The sequence below is a fragment of the Magnolia sinica genome, chromosome 15 (genome assembly GCF_029962835.1).
Source record: "Magnolia sinica isolate HGM2019 chromosome 15, MsV1, whole genome shotgun sequence".
NCBI classification, from domain to species: domain Eukaryota; kingdom Viridiplantae; phylum Streptophyta; class Magnoliopsida; order Magnoliales; family Magnoliaceae; genus Magnolia; species Magnolia sinica.
Genome location: NC_080587.1, coordinates 73758170 through 73775070, shown reverse-complemented (window position 1 = coordinate 73775070; position 16901 = coordinate 73758170). Strand labels below are relative to the sequence as shown.

The 16901-nt window shown below is 45.2% G+C and overlaps 1 protein-coding gene across 1 annotated transcript; it reads left to right on the top strand.

Moving 5' to 3' along the window:
* Positions 1-9647: 9647 nt before the first annotated feature.
* On the top strand, positions 9648-12990 carry LOC131227028 (subtilisin-like protease SBT1.8). Its single transcript, XM_058222714.1, has 2 exons — positions 9648-11314; positions 12094-12990. The coding sequence occupies exons 1-2, from the start codon at positions 9691-9693 to the stop codon at positions 12747-12749; spliced, it is 2280 nt and encodes a 759-aa protein (XP_058078697.1). The 5' UTR covers positions 9648-9690; the 3' UTR covers positions 12750-12990.
* The last annotated feature ends 3911 nt before the right edge of the window (positions 12991-16901 follow it).

The following is a 16901-nucleotide window of genomic DNA, read 5'->3' as shown; positions in this document are numbered from 1 at the left end:
CCTAACCAAACCCAACCCAAAAGTATTATTTTTCTACAAGTGTATAAATGAAGTGAAATATACGTGTGTCATTAAAAACCAAACTCATGAGTATATATACTAGTGAGCTCCCTACACATGAAAACTCTAAAAATAATGAAGAAGCCTAATATTTTCATTACTATAATCTATGCCCTATCCCAAGTAATTAAGGTGCAGCATGAGTAATTTTCCATCATTCCCTTCTATCAACGGCTTTAATTTTATTTCAACTATGTTGGGGGCCGTTGCACAAAACCTTAGGATCTAGCCTCTCAAAAACATCAGAATTATGGGATAATAAAGCAATAAAATAAATCAAAGCACAAACCACATGACACGAGATTTTTATGTGAAAAACCCTAAAAGAGGTAAAAACCACGGGACCCTGTTCAGATCAAAAATCCACTATGAAGTAAAACGTTACAACCGATCATAAGCATACCTTGCTTGGATCAAACCTTCTTCACTCACGTAGGAGTGGATGAACAATAAGATAATAAAGAAAAACGGAGAAATCTCACCGATTACGAGGATGCAGAAGCGCTGAGATGTCGAGTGCACAGTAGATCACCTTTATGAGCAGAATCTCCATTCCACAAGCTTCCTCTCTCTCTCTCTCTCACCTTTGATATCCCTAAACCCTTTAACAAACCATTGAAAAGCTTTAGGAAACTCTCTTGCATTACCTAGAAAAGCCCTAGGAACCCCTATTTATAGTTTAGGCAACTCCTTTTTGCACCTCTTGCAAAACCGGCTCAAATTTATAAGTCCGCACAAAATCAGAAATGAATCTGCATAACCTCGACTAGTCGAGCAGGGTCCTTGACCGATCGAGCACTTCCCTCGGCTGGTCGAGCACCTCAGAATTTCCAAACCAAAAGCTCGCTGGACTTTGAGTCGAGCGCCACTCAACCAGTCTAGCAGTGCCCTCGAACAGTCAAGCCATGAGGAGAAAATCCCATCAAATCTCTCCCTTTTCGACTCAGAAGAAATCCGTCATCTGAGAACTTACGCGTGAACACACAGTGGTCTAACTCTATTATGTCGTATCCATGCTTTAACATAAACAAATCGAACTTCTTGTACCATTGCCTTGGAGCTTGTTTTAGCCTATACAAGCTCTTCCTCAACCTACACACCATATGCTCTTTGCGTTTGACTTCGATGTACTCAGTCTCCGTCGTCAACAATGCTACGACCTTCTGTAGCTTACTCTGCCAATAGACCGCTCCCCCTGCAAATGTGAACATGAACCCTGATGTAAACTTCCTGGAGTTTATGTCACCTGTCATATTTATATTTGTTAGCCATCTAACACAGGTTTTTCGTCATCATAGCATAGGCTCAACCTGGATGAGCCTCTTAGATACCGAAGTATCCATTTCACCATATCGTAAGTGTGATTCTTATGTAAGGATTCCATGTACTCTTGTATAGCTTTCAACCACTCCCCCTTATGCTCATCGATTAGGGCCTTAGAATAATCTTCTGACTCTCCTCCATCAGTGAGGATAATGTACTCATGCGACGAGTACCTCTTAGACGGTTATTTGTCCCTAGATGACCTCCTCACCTGTAACTCAATAAGTGGATCAAGTGGGGGCTGCTCCTAAGGTCCATCTTCTGTAGGAACTCCCTCGTCCTCTACACCTTATTGTACTTCCCCCGTCATCAGGCACCATGGGAGAAATAACCAGATCCATATCATCTAGCTCACCTGAACTAGGTTGGTTTTTCTTTAGCTTACAAATGTCTTCTATACATTGATCTTTAAAGAATACCACATCTCTCTTCCTGACGAGCTTCTTCACAGTCGGATCCCATAATCTGTAACTGAACTTTTCGTCACCATACCATAAGAACACACACTGTCTGATCTTCATATCGAGCTTGGACCTCTTGTCCTTTGGTACGAGAACGGATGTCCTACATCCAAACACCCTGAGATGACTGTCCGATGGATCTTGTCTAGTCCATACCTTCTCGGGTGCTTCTTCATTCAACGAGGTTGATGGAGACTTGTTTATCAAATACACTTCCGTGTGCATTGCTTCTCCCTAGAACATCTTAGGTAACTTTGCATGGGATAACATGCATCTGATTCTCTCTACAATGGTGCAATTCATTCGCTCAGTCACACCATTATGCTGAGGGGTCTTAGGAACTGTCTGTTCATGTCGTATACCCGTGGACTTAATACTCATAAAAGTCACCGATGTATTCACCACCATTGTCAGTGCGGATGCACTTCAATGATCTACATGTCTCTCTTTTGACCATAGCACGAAACAATTTAAATACACCAAAGACCTCGTCCTTGGATTTCAAAGCATAAACCCAAGCCCTCCTAGATGCATCATCTATAAAAGTGACAAAATACAATGCTCCACCCAAAGTTTTTGTCCTCATAGGATTACAAACACCAGAATAAACCAAATTTAATGCATGCACTTTATTAACATGAGTAGCAAATTTAACAAATGGAACTCTATGTTGTTTCCCTGATAAACAATCAATATAGGTTTTGAGAGGTATACCTGTCACGTCTAAAAGGAGTCACTTTCTTGCTAGTAGGTGAAGTCATTTTTCACTCATGTGGCCTAGACGCCTGTGCCACATGTCAGTAGTTGAATCTTCCGCTGCGTTCAACTCACCCTTGCACACACTGACCCTTGCCTTATAAATGGTGCAACACTTCTTTCCTCTAACTGCGATCAATGAACCCTTGTTGAGCTTCTAGCGCCCACCAACAAATCAGCTTTCATACCCATCATCATCCAACCTTCCCGTTGACATCAAGTTGAGGCGAAGGTCTGGAATATGCCTCACATCCCTGAGAACCAATGTGCAGCCCACATCGGTCTTCACATGCACAAATATTACCGACTCCTACAATCTTCGATACGCCAGAATTTCTCATCTTTAAGGTCCCAAAGTCACCTGACATGTAGCTTGTGAAGAAATCTCTGCGTGGAATCGCATGAAACGAGGTTCCCGAGTTTATCACCCAGTCGGTGTCCTGACTTGTAGCCATGAGACAAACATTATGATCTGCTGAAAGAATATATACAACGTCGTCATTTGAAGCGACCACAGTGGAATCTGATTTATCTTCCTTCTCCTTTCCTTTTTCTTTCTTGTCATTCTTCTTTTTATGACATTCTTACTTGTAGTGGCCCTTCTTGCCACAATTTCAGCATTCAACATCCTTCCAGGTACTTGACTTACCTCTTGATTTATCTCTGGCCTTCCCGCCCTTTCTGTTCTTTCCTCTCCCCATTTCTTGTGTCATAAGGGCCTCTTGCTGAGTAGACTTCTTCCTTGTCTCCTCATTGAAGAGACAACTAGTTACATGTTCCATGGACACATTTCCGTCTGGTGCGGAGTTACTCAGAGACACTACCAATATTTTTCAACTATCAGGCAATGAGCTAAGCAATAGCAAAGCCTGTAATTCATCGTCCAGGACCATCTTCATAACGAAAAGCTGGTTCAATATATTGCTGACTTCATTCATGTTCTCAACCACAGAACCACCATCTTTGAACTTAAGATTCACAAGTCGTCTTATCAGAAAAATCGTATTGCTAGTTGTCTTCCTCTCATACAGCCCTTGCAATTTCAGCCATAGGCTAGTGGCTGAGGTCTCCGTAGACATATGGTGGAATACAGAATCGTTTAACCATTGTCTAATAAACCCCACCGCCTTCCGGTCCAACTTCTTCCAATCATCATCAGACACATCCTTTGATTTCGTTGATATGCCTAGAATTGGAGCATACAAGTCCTTGCAATAAACCAAGTCCTCCATCTTAGCCTTCCATATGATCCAGTTAGAACCATTGAGATTGATCATCCTTGATGAACCACCTTCCATAATTCAGAACTGATCCCACTCCGTTCAACCAGCCTGAACGCTCTAATACCACTTTGTTAGGGGTCGTTGCACAAAACCTTAGGATTTAACTTTCCCAAAACACCAAAATTATGGGATAATAAAGCAATGAAATAAATCAAACCACAAACCACACGATACAAGAGATTTTTACGTGAAAAACCCTCAAAGAGGTAAAAACCACAGGACCTCGTCCATATCAACAATCCACTGTGAAGTAGAACGTTACAACCAATCACAAGTACACATTGCTTGGATCAAACCTTCTTCACTCACGTAGGAGTGGATGAACAATAAGATAATAAAGAAAAACAGAGAGATCCCACCGATTATGAGGACGTAAAAGCGCTGAGATGTCGAGTGCACAGTAGATCACCTCTATGAGTAGAATCTCTCTTTCACAAGTTTCATCTCTCTCTCTCTCACCTTTGATGGTCCTAAACCCTTTAACAAACCTTTGTAAAGCTTTAAGAAACTCTTTTGCATTACCTAGAAAAGCCCTAAGAACTCCTATTTATAGTTTAGGTAACTCCTTTTCGCACCTCTTGTGAAACCGCCTCAAATTTACGTAATTCGCACAAAATGTAGAATGAATCTGTGTAACCTCGACTAGTCGAGTAGGGTCCTCGACTGGTCGAGTGGCCCACTCAACCGGTCAAGCACCCCCTCAACTGGTCGAGCACCTCCAAATTTCCAAACCAAAAGCTCGCTGGACTTTGAGTCGAGCGCCAATCAACTGGTCGAACACCACCCTCGACCGGTCCAACCATGAGGAGGAAATCCCATCAGACTATAGGTCATTAAGTCTTTTCTTACTACTTTCAATCACGTTCTTTTGGTCATCATCTCCTTGACCTTTAAGAGCCTTTAGGTTATATCAACTCACTTCTTTTAAGAAGCCCCATATATGTGAGAGATTAAAGCTAGTATATTGATTGAGTTAAGGCCGGTAGGTTGAACCTGACACCACTGCAACTAAATGGGCTAGGTTGGGTTGGGTTTGGGTTTTATAAATATTAAGCCGGCTAGGTCGAGTTAGTGGATGATGGGTACGGATAAGGTTTGGGCAAGATTTCTATTTATTAAGATGATAGTGGATTCTCTATTATTTTAAAGAATCACTTTTATCGAAATCCTGACCATCCCAAGGCCTCGAGCATGAGCACGACTTGGCTGCGACTCTGAACTAGCAATCTGGGTGAGACCTTAATGGCAGAAGCCCACTTCCATGTATCTACTGTATATCCAAGCCATTCATCTATTTTCCTAGCTTAGTTTAGGCCATGGTTCCAAAACAAAAGCAGATACAAATTTGAGGTGGATCACTCACACCACAATAAACAATGGTTATTGGCCATTAAAAACCTTTTGTAGGCCACAAAAGTTTTCGACCAAGCTGATATATATATATATATATATATATATATATATATATAGAGAGAGAGAGAGAGAGAGAGAGAGAGAGAGTCATGCTCCCCTGCGCACCTTTGCACGTGCGCACCTTTGCACGCGTGTCATGGGTGTCTAATCTGAACGGTCCATGTGATGCAGAATTCCATGAAACCTCATGTGACAAATTTTCACCCTGATCTAAAATTCTGTTGGGCCATAGCAAAGAGAAATGCAAATCAAGGGAGGAAAATGTTTTCAGTTTTCATGGGCCATCAAAGTTTTAGATCAAAGTAAAACTTGGGGCTGGGGGGTTTCACGAGGTGCTGCTTCACATGAACGGTTCAGATTTTGGATCCACATCACGTAGGATGGGTTCTCAAAAAAGTTCGTACGTAATACGTACGAACTGGTTCGCAGGTGAGCGTTTCCGTGTGTGTGTGTGTGTGTGTGTGTGTGTATTCCTTTTATCCAAGTTTGTTTGACCCTGTCAATAGGTTATATGGTTAATAAGTATTACAATGGATGCTATGAAGTTTTTAATGGTGGGCGTCCAATGACCATTGTTTCCTATAATGTGATCTATCTTAAATTTGTATTTGCTTTGTTTTTAGGGATATGTTTTAAAATAAACTAGAAAAACAAATGGACAGCATGGATATATTATGAATACATCAAAGTGGGCCCTACAGTTAGGGTCTCACTTAAGTCATTTGTACAGGGTCGCATCCAAGTAAAGCTCCCAATAATACAGTAAATTGTTCTATTCTTAGGACTTCTCGGGAACTAATCACATACAAGCTTCTTCAGTTCATTTCAAACCTACTAAGGTGCATTTTTTACCCCAAAAAATCCTAAAATACTTAGTTTTCTAACTTTTTTCATATATAACCCATGAGATTAATTCAGAACTTCAATGTCTCAAAAAATAAAAAAAAGTTTGGAATATTAATAGATTGAACTGAACCAACGCAACCTCACCGAGACAACTGCATGCGCGCATGGATATAGCTGTTTTATAAAAACTGAATTGTTAACCGTAGGTTTCTTTTGCGTCTCCGCTTCCAACTTTTGCAGTCATTTTCGAAGGGCGCGGCTTCGGTAGATCCAGGGTCGACCGAGGTGGGTGGATTCGTTAACTGTGGGTCCCAACTTGATGCATCTATCTTACATCTGTGCTGTCCATTCGTTTAGCCATATCATTTTAACGAACGAACTTAAAAGTTCAGCTTATCCAAATCTCACGTGGACCACATCACAGGAAAAAAAAAAAAAAAAGTGGTGATTGCTATTATAAACTTCACGGGGTGACAAAAGTTTTGGATCAAGCTGATATATGTAGGTCCCTTCATTTGTCTCTGTAACCTTATCAATAGATTGGATGATGGCCCTGGTAGTTTATGGCATTCAATCACCCCGGTTTCCCAAGGTGTTGTCCAACTAAGATTTGGATCCACAGGTGTGCACAAAACGAGTTAGCTCCGTTAGCTATCTCGACTCAACTTGAAAAAGCTCGATTCAACTTGGCCCAAGCCGAGCTCGAGCCGAATCAATAAAATTTCACGCTGAGTTCGAGCTTGCCCAAGCTTGACTCAACTCAAATTGAACACAGATCAAACTAATTTAGTAACTGGGTTCTATTGATATTGATGTTGTTCAACAAGTGTCTATGAAATGGGGTCCTTACTCTTGTGCAAGGTAGACTCTCAAGACTTTGAACACCCGGTCAAGGGTTTGAGTACCCATAGGTGGTGAAATTCCACCGGCATGAGTGTGTGGGGTGTGTGTGTAAATAAATAAATAAATTTATTAATTTTTTTTTAAAAAATGTGTGATGAAATGACTCAACCAAGTGTAGAAGGTATGGATATGAAACAAATATCATTGTATCTTGATTTTTATGTTGCCTGCCGAGTGTTTGATTAAATACATGTAAACTGATCATGCTGCTTCACATTTTATGAGAAATTAAAGGTGCACTCCATGTGTTTGAAAAAATGCCGCATAGGCTCAATTTTAGCTCAAATTGGGCTCAAACTGGGCGAGTTGCCAACCGAGCCAACCCAGGCTAGCCAGTCAAGCTTGAGCATCAAGCTGGGCCTAATTCGAGCTCGAGTCAGCTAGTGGTTTAGCCAAGTTGAGTTGTGTCAAGCTCGACTCGATTCAACTCATGTACACCCCTATTTGTATCCGCCCCATTTTTGGGCTCATGCCTAAACTAAGCTGGAGAAACGGATGGACGGCTTGGATGTAAAACACACACATTAAGATGGCCCCATAGTCAGGATCCACTGAAGCCACGCTAATTTTTAAGGATCGAAAGTCAGTTAAAGAAGAACATTCATTTCACGTAGAGATCATCATACACATAATCCAACGGCCAAGATCATCATATACACACTCCAACGTCCTGTGTATCACAAGATCAGGTGCACCTCAGTTGTACCAAAACGCTTCTTTGACCCTCTGGTCAAAAAGTGCAGAAAGCGTAAAAGGGCTGAGTCGGCGTGCGATGCGTGCATTATTTCAGTTGTGGTGTGTTTCCTTTAGTGGCGCCACAATCTGCGCTTCTTGTGCAGCGTGGTGTGTGGTCGCCTCTGATATGGTAGACACTCGAGCACCGAAACTTTGTACAAATTTCCTTCAATTAGACACATGTAATCAGGTAAAAACTAATCAAGACCGTCCATTTAGTAGATCCTATCATGGATTAGTGATATTCATCATATTTTTTTACTTATGAGGAAATAAATAACGACCGTTAAATGCCAATATCTTATGTCATGTTGAGGATAGCTAATTGGACGGTTATGGATAATATTTCGAGTTGCCACGTGTACAAGGAGTAGGGATCTCTACTGTATTTCAGTTCTACCGACTCTACTGTTTCATTTCCTGGTTGCAACGCGCATGACCCATGTGAACGCAGGAGAGCACGATATCTAACCGTTGCGGCGCACCAAGCACTCGCTCGGTTGGACTGTAATTTTGAAATGCTGATCTACACGCCCCAAATCCAAGCGCTATAGAATGATTGATTTTTCATGTCTAGGAGAAGATCTGATCCGTTGGAATGATGAGCCCCACTGTTTTGGATGAGGCTGATTGTTCGATAGATAACTGATTTATAGATATTGGGCATTCGTGTATTGTTATTCTGATGAAATAGAAGGAATTTTTTGGACGATGGTATATTAATGAAGTGCCCACTCGATGAACGGTTCGGATATCTCATGGGTGTAAGAAGTTGGTACGTGTGGGGTCGGTGTGATTGGATCGCGTTCGTGTAGCATTTCTTGTCAGTGCAACAGAAGAGAAGGGAGCTGATAGCGGGGACTCGCATTACAAGACGAATTATCCAACAAACCGCACGGTTTCCCTCTTCGACAGTTGTGGATGAAGAGATGGAGACGCCCTCAATGTTTGCAATAATTACACACATGACACTACGGACGCGGACTGCGTCTTGCCCCTGCTGGACGGAGTCAGGGGAAACGGTTTGGCTACTCTCCTCACACTGGTTGATGATCTGTGGGCCCCACCATGATGTACGTGTTTTATCCATTCCATCCATTTATTGTTCTAGATAATTTTATGTATGATCTCAAAAATGAGATATATCCCAATCTCAAGTGGACCACGTTACAAGAAACAGTGTTGATTGCATCAACCATTAAAAACTTGTTAGGGGTCATAAAAGTTATAGGCCAAGCTGGTCTTTATTTTTTCCCTCCATATAAGTCCGTATGACCTAATCAACGGATTGGATTGGATGTAAAATAAAGACCTTGGGATGATTTTAATGGTGGATATCCAATCACTACTGTTTTCCTGTGATGTGATCCACAGGAGATTTATGTCCCTCCCATTTTTTTATCAAGCCCTAAATTAATCTTTAAAAATGGATAAACCGCGTGATAAAAGACATACATCATGGTGGGCCCACATAGCACCGACCATTGCCACCTGTCTATGGCGGGGGAGTTGCCAATCCGTTTCCGGACTCGGTGGGCTTTGTGGGCCCACCGCGGTGTATGTGTTTTATCCTAGCCGTCTATCGTGAGCGTTCAATCACCATGGTTTCCTTTGGTGTGGTCTACATGAGATTTTGATCTACTTCATTTTTGGATCTTTCCCTAAAATGATCTGAAAAAACGGATGGACGGCGTGGATATACAACACATACCTCAAGGTGGGCCACGATCACAGCCTCACCGAATCCGCGTTCTAACACTCCCCCTGCAAGGAACGAAGCACACCAGTGGCATTTCAGTAATAAATCACAACGTCAAGTTCATTTTATAAGAACTCTTTTATATAAACCCGACAATGGTCCTCACTCCCTCCCACTTTCTCCCTCCGTCTCCCTCGCTCGCAGAGAGACCATGGCCATTTCCATCCTGTGGTCTCTCCTCCTCGTCCTCGTCCTTCCCACTTCCATCCTCGGCGAGAACCAGACCTACATCATCCACATGAACAGAAACCACAAGCCCTTATCCTACGCCACCCATGCGCACTGGTACGCCGCTCAACTCCAATCCCTCTCAATCGACGCCGGTGGTGCATTGCTCTACACCTACCACTCCTCCTTCCCTGGCTTCTCCGCCTTCCTTTCTCCTTCCCAAGCCCAAGCCCTCCGCCTCTCCCCGTCCGTACTCGGTATTTATACGGATACGGTCTACGATCTACATACGACCCGTACGCCCTTCTTCCTTGGCCTGGATGATGCCGAGATGGCCCGGAGAAGTGAGGCCCACATCGATCAGGCCTCTCAGGATGTCGTCATTGGCGTTCTTGACACTGGCGTTTGGCCTGAAAGCCCTAGCTTTCAAGATTCCGAAATGCCGGAAATACCCTCGCGGTGGCGCGGGACCTGCGAGGCGGCAGTCGATATCAAGCCGTCGGATTGCAATCGGAAGCTGATCGGGGCTAGGAGCTTCTCCAAGGGCTACCGGATGGCAATGGAGTATCGAGGGGAGAAAGCGAAGGAGGCGGCGTCGGCGAGGGACCGGGACGGGCACGGGACGCACACGGCGTCGACGGCAGCCGGCGTGCCGGCGGCGAACGCTAGCCTGCTCGGGTACGCGCCGGGAACGGCCCGAGGGATGGCGCCGCGGGCCCGGGTCGCAGCGTACAAGGTCTGCTGGTTGACTGGATGCTTCTCGTCGGACATCCTGGCCGGTATGGACGCCGCGATTTCCGACGGCGTCGACGTCCTCTCGCTGTCACTCGGCGGCGGTTCGGCTCCGTACTATCGCGACGTGATCGCGATCGGCGCGTTCTCCGCAATCCAGCGCGGGATCGTCGTTTCCTGCTCGGCCGGGAACAGCGGGCCCACACGATCCTCGCTGGCCAACGTCGCGCCGTGGATCCTGACCGTCGGTGCCGGGACACTGGACCGTGACTTCCCGGCGTACGTTAGCCTCAGCAATGGGAAGCGCTACGCAGGAGTATCGTTATACAGCGGGGAAGGGATGGGGGGCAAGGTGGTCCCGGTTGTGTATAACGTTAACCGGGGTGCGCAGGCTAACGTCTCGACCAATCTCTGCCTGCCCGGCACGCTCGACCCGAATCTCGTACGTGGGAAGGTGGTTTTCTGCGACAGGGGCGTGAACGCACGTGTGGAGAAGGGTTTGGTAGTCCGCGAGGCAGGGGGAGTTGGGATGATCCTGGCCAACACGGCTGCGAATGGGGAGGAGCTGGTGGCGGACAGCCATCTGTTGCCGGCTGTTGCGGTGGGCCGTAAGATAGGGGATCTGATCAGGGAATACGTGCGGTCGGATCGGAATCCAACGGCTGTGCTGAGCTTTGGAGGGACAGTCCTGAACGTGAAGCCGTCACCGGTGGTGGCGGCGTTTAGTTCCAGAGGGCCGAACCGGGTAACGCCGGAGATTCTCAAACCGGATCTGATCGGACCGGGGGTGAATATCCTGGCCGGGTGGTCCGAGTCGGTGGGGCCCACCGGGCTGGAGAAGGATACAAGGAAAACCAAGTTCAATATCATGTCTGGTGAGCTTTTATTCTTCTTTTTTTAATTATTATTTTTTACGGTTGGGGTATGCGCACTGCGCACCTGGTTTGGTGGGGCCCATTTGGGTGATCGGTGCCGTTCATCTGGCTGGCATCGTCGTGGATGGGTGTATGCGCCGTGATGATTACTTCCATCTGTTGGATTGATGGGGCCCAGTGAGATGATGGGCCATTGTATGATTCTAGTGGGCCCATGTCCATCTAGCCGTGGGGATTGGATGGGGGGCCATGATACCAAACTAGTTTGAACTGACATGCATCTATTTGCATCTATTGAGTGGGCCCAGGACCATCAACGGCTGAGATAAAACAAAAACTGGGTACCTCAGTGATGCTAGGTGGGCCGCGGATGAAAAACTTGTACCGTTGGATAATGTTAAGGCGATTTGAATAGTGTTGCTACCCATCCGATCGGCTTCAAAATCAAGCCATGGTCCACATTCAATGGCTAGGACTGTACTGATCAGATAGGATTTATTCACCATGGCCCATTTATGGTGGGACCCACCAACGGACAGTCTGCTTATGGGCTTGGAGCTGGGCGATGGTAAGGCCCATTACAGATTGCATGCTGATTGATTTGCAATCCTCCACATTCAATGGCCAATCAGTTGCCTTTTTTATTCACCATGGCCCATTTATGGTGGGACCCACCAACGGACAGTCTGCGTATGGGCTTGGTGCTGGGCTATGGTTGAGGCCCACAAAAGGCCCATTACAGATCACATGCTGATTGATTTTGAATTTTGCATTGGCAGGCACTTCCATGTCATGTCCGCACATCAGCGGCGTTGCAGCGCTGCTCAAGGCGGCCCACCCCGACTGGAGTGCGAGCGCAGTCAAGTCGGCGCTCATGACCACCGCCTACACCCACGACAACACCTTGTCTCCGCTCCGTGACGCCGCCGGCGGTGCAATCTCCACTCCATTTGCCCATGGAGCCGGCCACGTCGACCCCCAAAAGGCCCTCTCGCCGGGCCTTGTCTACGACATCACCACCGACGACTACATTGCATTCCTCTGCTCCTTAAACTACACCGTCGATCACGTCCGGGCCATCGCCATGCAACCCAACCTCACCTGTTCGAGGCGGTTATCAAACCCCGGCAACCTCAACTACCCGTCCTTCTCTATCCTCTTCAGCAAGAAGCGGAGGGTTGTGAAATACAGTAGGGAAGTAACAAATGTGGGGCCTGCAGGGTCCAGATACAATGTGACCGTTGGCGGCCCAGCCAACGTACGGGTGATGGTGAAGCCCACAGAGCTCGTGTTCAAGCGGGTGGGCGATAAGCTGAGATACAGCGTCATGTTCGTGTCGAAGAAGGGCGCGAATCTGGTTGAGGCTTTTGGGTGGATCGTTTGGAGCAATGAGCAGTATCAGGTGAAAAGCCCAGTTGCTTATGCATGGGAATAGGCCATGGAATGTGTGTGTGTGTGTGTGCTGTTATTGAAGTGGGCCCACCACCAGTGGGCCATGTCGGATGGCTGGAGGATCAGTGGGGCCCAAGCAAATCTGTCATTCTAGAATGGCAGCTTGCAGTTCTTGGGGGAAAGCTCCCCAAGTGTTTTAGCTCTCGTTTTTCTCTTGTGATTAGATTACAAAAAAGGAATGAATGGTGGGGGATGGAAAAGGGGGGAAATGCGTGATTTGGAAATGTGAGTAAATATGGTCTCGTTTTTCTATATGGATAGCTTTTATATTCTCTGAAGGAAAGCAATCAAAAAAGGGATTGATGGCCCACTTATTGGCCGGCATCCATGAGTCATCCTTGAGTGTTTTGTAGTCCTGTTTAGTGAGAGTACGTGGGTGGGGCCTAGTTGGTTACACTGTTACATTGGGAAGCGGATTGGCTGGTGTATCACACACCATCTATATAGCTGCTGTAGATACGTGTCGTGCGAAGACCAGCGCCTTGAGCTCCGAGTTGTACGAACGGTTCAAATGAGATCAAAGTTACATGGGCCCCTAAATGATGTATTTATTATATCCATACCGTTCATCCATTTTTCGAGATGATTTTAGAGCACGAGGAAAAAAAATTGAATCATATCTAAGGTTCAAATAGACCACACCAAAAATAGCAGCGGGATGATGATTTTCACCGTTAAAATTTTCGTATGGCCCACGTAACATTTATTTTCCATCCAATCTTTTAATAAGGTTAAAAAGACATGAATGAAGATGAAAAACAAATTTCATATTGATCTGAAGCTTCCGTGACCCCTAAAAGAGTTTCAATGGTAGACGTTCAATCCCCCACTGTTTTTGGTAGTGTGGTCCAATTGATCTTTAGATATGTCTTATTTTTCGGCTCAATCCTTAAGATGAGCTCACCTAATTGATGGACGGTTTGAATTTAACACATACCTCATGATTTAACCCACAGATATAGTAGCTATATAGCTAGTGTAGGGTACACTAGCCAATCTGCTTCCATGGTGTGCATGAGTCGAGCTGAGCCTAACTTTGCCCAGCTCTTGCTCCGCGTGGTGTGCATGAGTCGAGCTGAGCCTAGCTTTGCCCAGCTCTTGCTCGGCTCGACCTTTGAGCTTGGAACAGCAGCTCGTGCTCGGGTTGGCCAACAACTCGATCCAATTCGAGCCGAGTTCAAGCTAAGTTTTCGATGGGTTTCGCTGCTTGGATGGACACTACTGGAAAAAATGGAGAGAGTAGAGGAGATGACTCACTTTGGGAGAGAAATATCGTCAGGAGAGGAGATCGTCCAAGAGTAGACTTTGTTTGGGAGAGGAGATCGTCCAGACAGACGTTGGAAGGAGGAATATCACCGAGAGAGGAGATCGTCCAAGAGTATTGGGCAAACAAACGACTAATTTAGGTGATTTGGGCAATTTAGAAGGAGAAATGGACTTACGATTGTTGTTGGCCGAAATGCGTAGGGTCGGGCGTAGAGGGTTTATTTTTTTAAACCCTTATATACTCACTTAAACTCGATCTGAGTTGAGTTCAATCGAGTCGAGCCGATTCGAGCTAGGTTCAACTCAGACTTGACTCAAAATGTTCCAAGCTCTCAAAATATGACTCAACTCGGTTCGAACAGAGTTGGGATCCGAGTAAAGTTGGGTTTTTTCGAGCTAGCCAAGCAAGTTGCCAAGCTAAGTCAGCTCGTGTACAGCTCTATCCGTTACATTGTTACATTCAGATCGGCTGGGCCCACAGAACATGTGAGCCGTCGATAACGCTGGTAAGCTGCCAAGGTGATTTTTGAGATGAGCCCCTTTTTTTTTACTGTGCCAGGTCATCTTTGTGGTGGGGCCCACATTGTGCATGCCTCGGCTGTCCCACGCTGTGATGGGTGATTTGATTGAGACAGATGGTGTTGTCAGAGATGAGGCCAATGGTCAGATCCTTACCATAATTGGTGAGGCAGCTCACCAAATCTGCCCCTTGTAGAGCTAGCAACACCATCAGCAGGCCTCGGTGGATGCTGTCGCCTGCTGCCTGTACCACATCAGTACAGATACAAGATGGTTGGATTTGATATGATGGTAAGCTGATGATAGAGATGGGTCCAGTCAAGTAAAGAGATGTGGACTGATGACAGTGACCTTCCTGGTGTGTTGACGTCACATGTTCTATGGACCACCGACTTTGGGTAGTGTTGGGTATGGTTTGGGTTAAAAATTCTCAACCTGATCTAACCCAAGTCCAATTATAAATGCAGGATAAACGCTTCCCTCTTGTAGGAGGTACCAATATGGGTGTATCATCCCTTGTTTATTCTTAATTTCAAAAATCAGAATGATTAAATGCTTAGGTGGGCCACCAAATAATATCGTACCCAAAAACCTCTAAATTTGCTGTGGTATAATCGGCTACTTGAATTTTGGAATATTGTGATTTTTGGGTAATTCTTTCTTTCCTACGAAACACATAGATGAATGGATTCAATGACAGAAATAAACACCAAACACTACACAAAACTTATGGATAGGTTCACGGAGGATCTCATGAAAGTTCCTTCAACGTGGCTCTATATGCAAATCCTCGTGTAAGTTACATCAATGTGGCTTTAAATGCAAAAACACATGCATGAGAGTTGCAATTAATATACATAATATAAATGTGTAAAATCCAAGCCTAAATAAAACATGGGGTTATTGCAAGTTTGACTTGATGACTGGACCACTTTTTTTTTTGTTTACTCGATAGCATGTTCACATTGTGTACTTGATGAATGGCATGGATCTCTCACACGTGTGCTGCATGTTGGGATCTCTCATACGTGTGTCAACCCCTTCCACGAGCTCTCCATGAACATTCATGGGTGAAGACACAACTCTATTAGAAGAGCTTGTTTGGCACTGTCAAAACACCGTAAAGGATTGTTGCTGCCCATTGGGGCCCACGTGCTGAGCGGTCCAATAATCAGAACAGTCCATGTTAAGGACAATACCCTTAATGGAACTATTACAGCATGGCCCATCTACAGCACACGTGCCATGTATGCAATGAAGATGTAAGTGTATCACATGCCAGTTTTATGGAATTTGAGAGATGCTGGAGACTCAACCGTACACATGGTTGTATGGCAATCCAGACTGTCCAAATCGCTGACACAATAGCGTATGGATCATAACTAAAAACTGCACCGGGAAAATTGTATCATTTATCTGATACGCCTATTTTGGACCACTCAAAATGTTTCTTTTCCATCCATTTGATTGCCAATTAGCCATGGGCGGTTAGGATTGCTCGATCAGTGTGATTTTAGAGATTCGCTCCAGCCATAACGCAACAATTAGGTTTTACCGGATGGCCGGATAATTAATTAGAACCATTGCTTGCCTTGCACAAAACATACGCCCAGATGGCCCATCATGTGTGGGCCCACGACGGGTCGTGTCCACCCAGTCTAACTAGGCCTACCTGCTTATTAGATGGGTTTGGGCCAGAGTATAAGACCTATTGAGTAAATGGGTTGGCCCGGGTGGACACCAATCCAATGGCTATGGTTTTGGCTCACCATCCCCATGGCTTACTCTACATGAAATAGACCATTGGTTTGTCTTCCCCCTCTTTCAAAACAACTGGCTTCAAGTGGGATCAGAATCCTCTCCATACCTGTTGTAGGAAGAACATCTGACATCTGTGGGACCCACCGTAGTATGTGTGAAATCCCTCTGTACATATCTGTTTTCCAACCCACATTCACTATACAAAAACAAAAATCAGCTTCATCCAAAATTCGGGTTGGCAAACCCAAGGGAACAATGTAAAATCCTCTACTTAAAACCTCTAAATCAACCCAGTGTGGCCCACCTGAGTTTTAGATCAGGTTCATTTTTTAGATGTCTTGTCGTCCAGGTGGAGCTCACGTGACCATCAGGTTAGATGGCATATAAACAAGAAGGTGGCCTTAGGAAGGTTTCTTTGATGAGCATCCCATTCCCACTGTTCCCTCTGGTGTGGCCCACCTGAGTTTTTTACCAGCCTGATTTTTGAGCTCAGGTCCTAGCATTAGGCATCTCAACGGTGGATAGAGTAGATGTCACACATACATCACAGCGGACCCACATCTTTGGCATTGCACGCCCTTACTACAAC

Bases quoted from the DNA above. Each gene is read 5' to 3' on its own strand.
- LOC131227028 (XM_058222714.1), top strand. From the start codon at position 9,691: ATGGCCATTTCCATCCTGTGGTCTCTCCTCCTCGTCCTCGTCCTTCCC. The intron at 11,315-12,093 runs GTGAGCTTTTAT...TTGCATTGGCAG, and splicing joins CAAGTTCAATATCATGTCTG to GCACTTCCATGTCATGTCCG.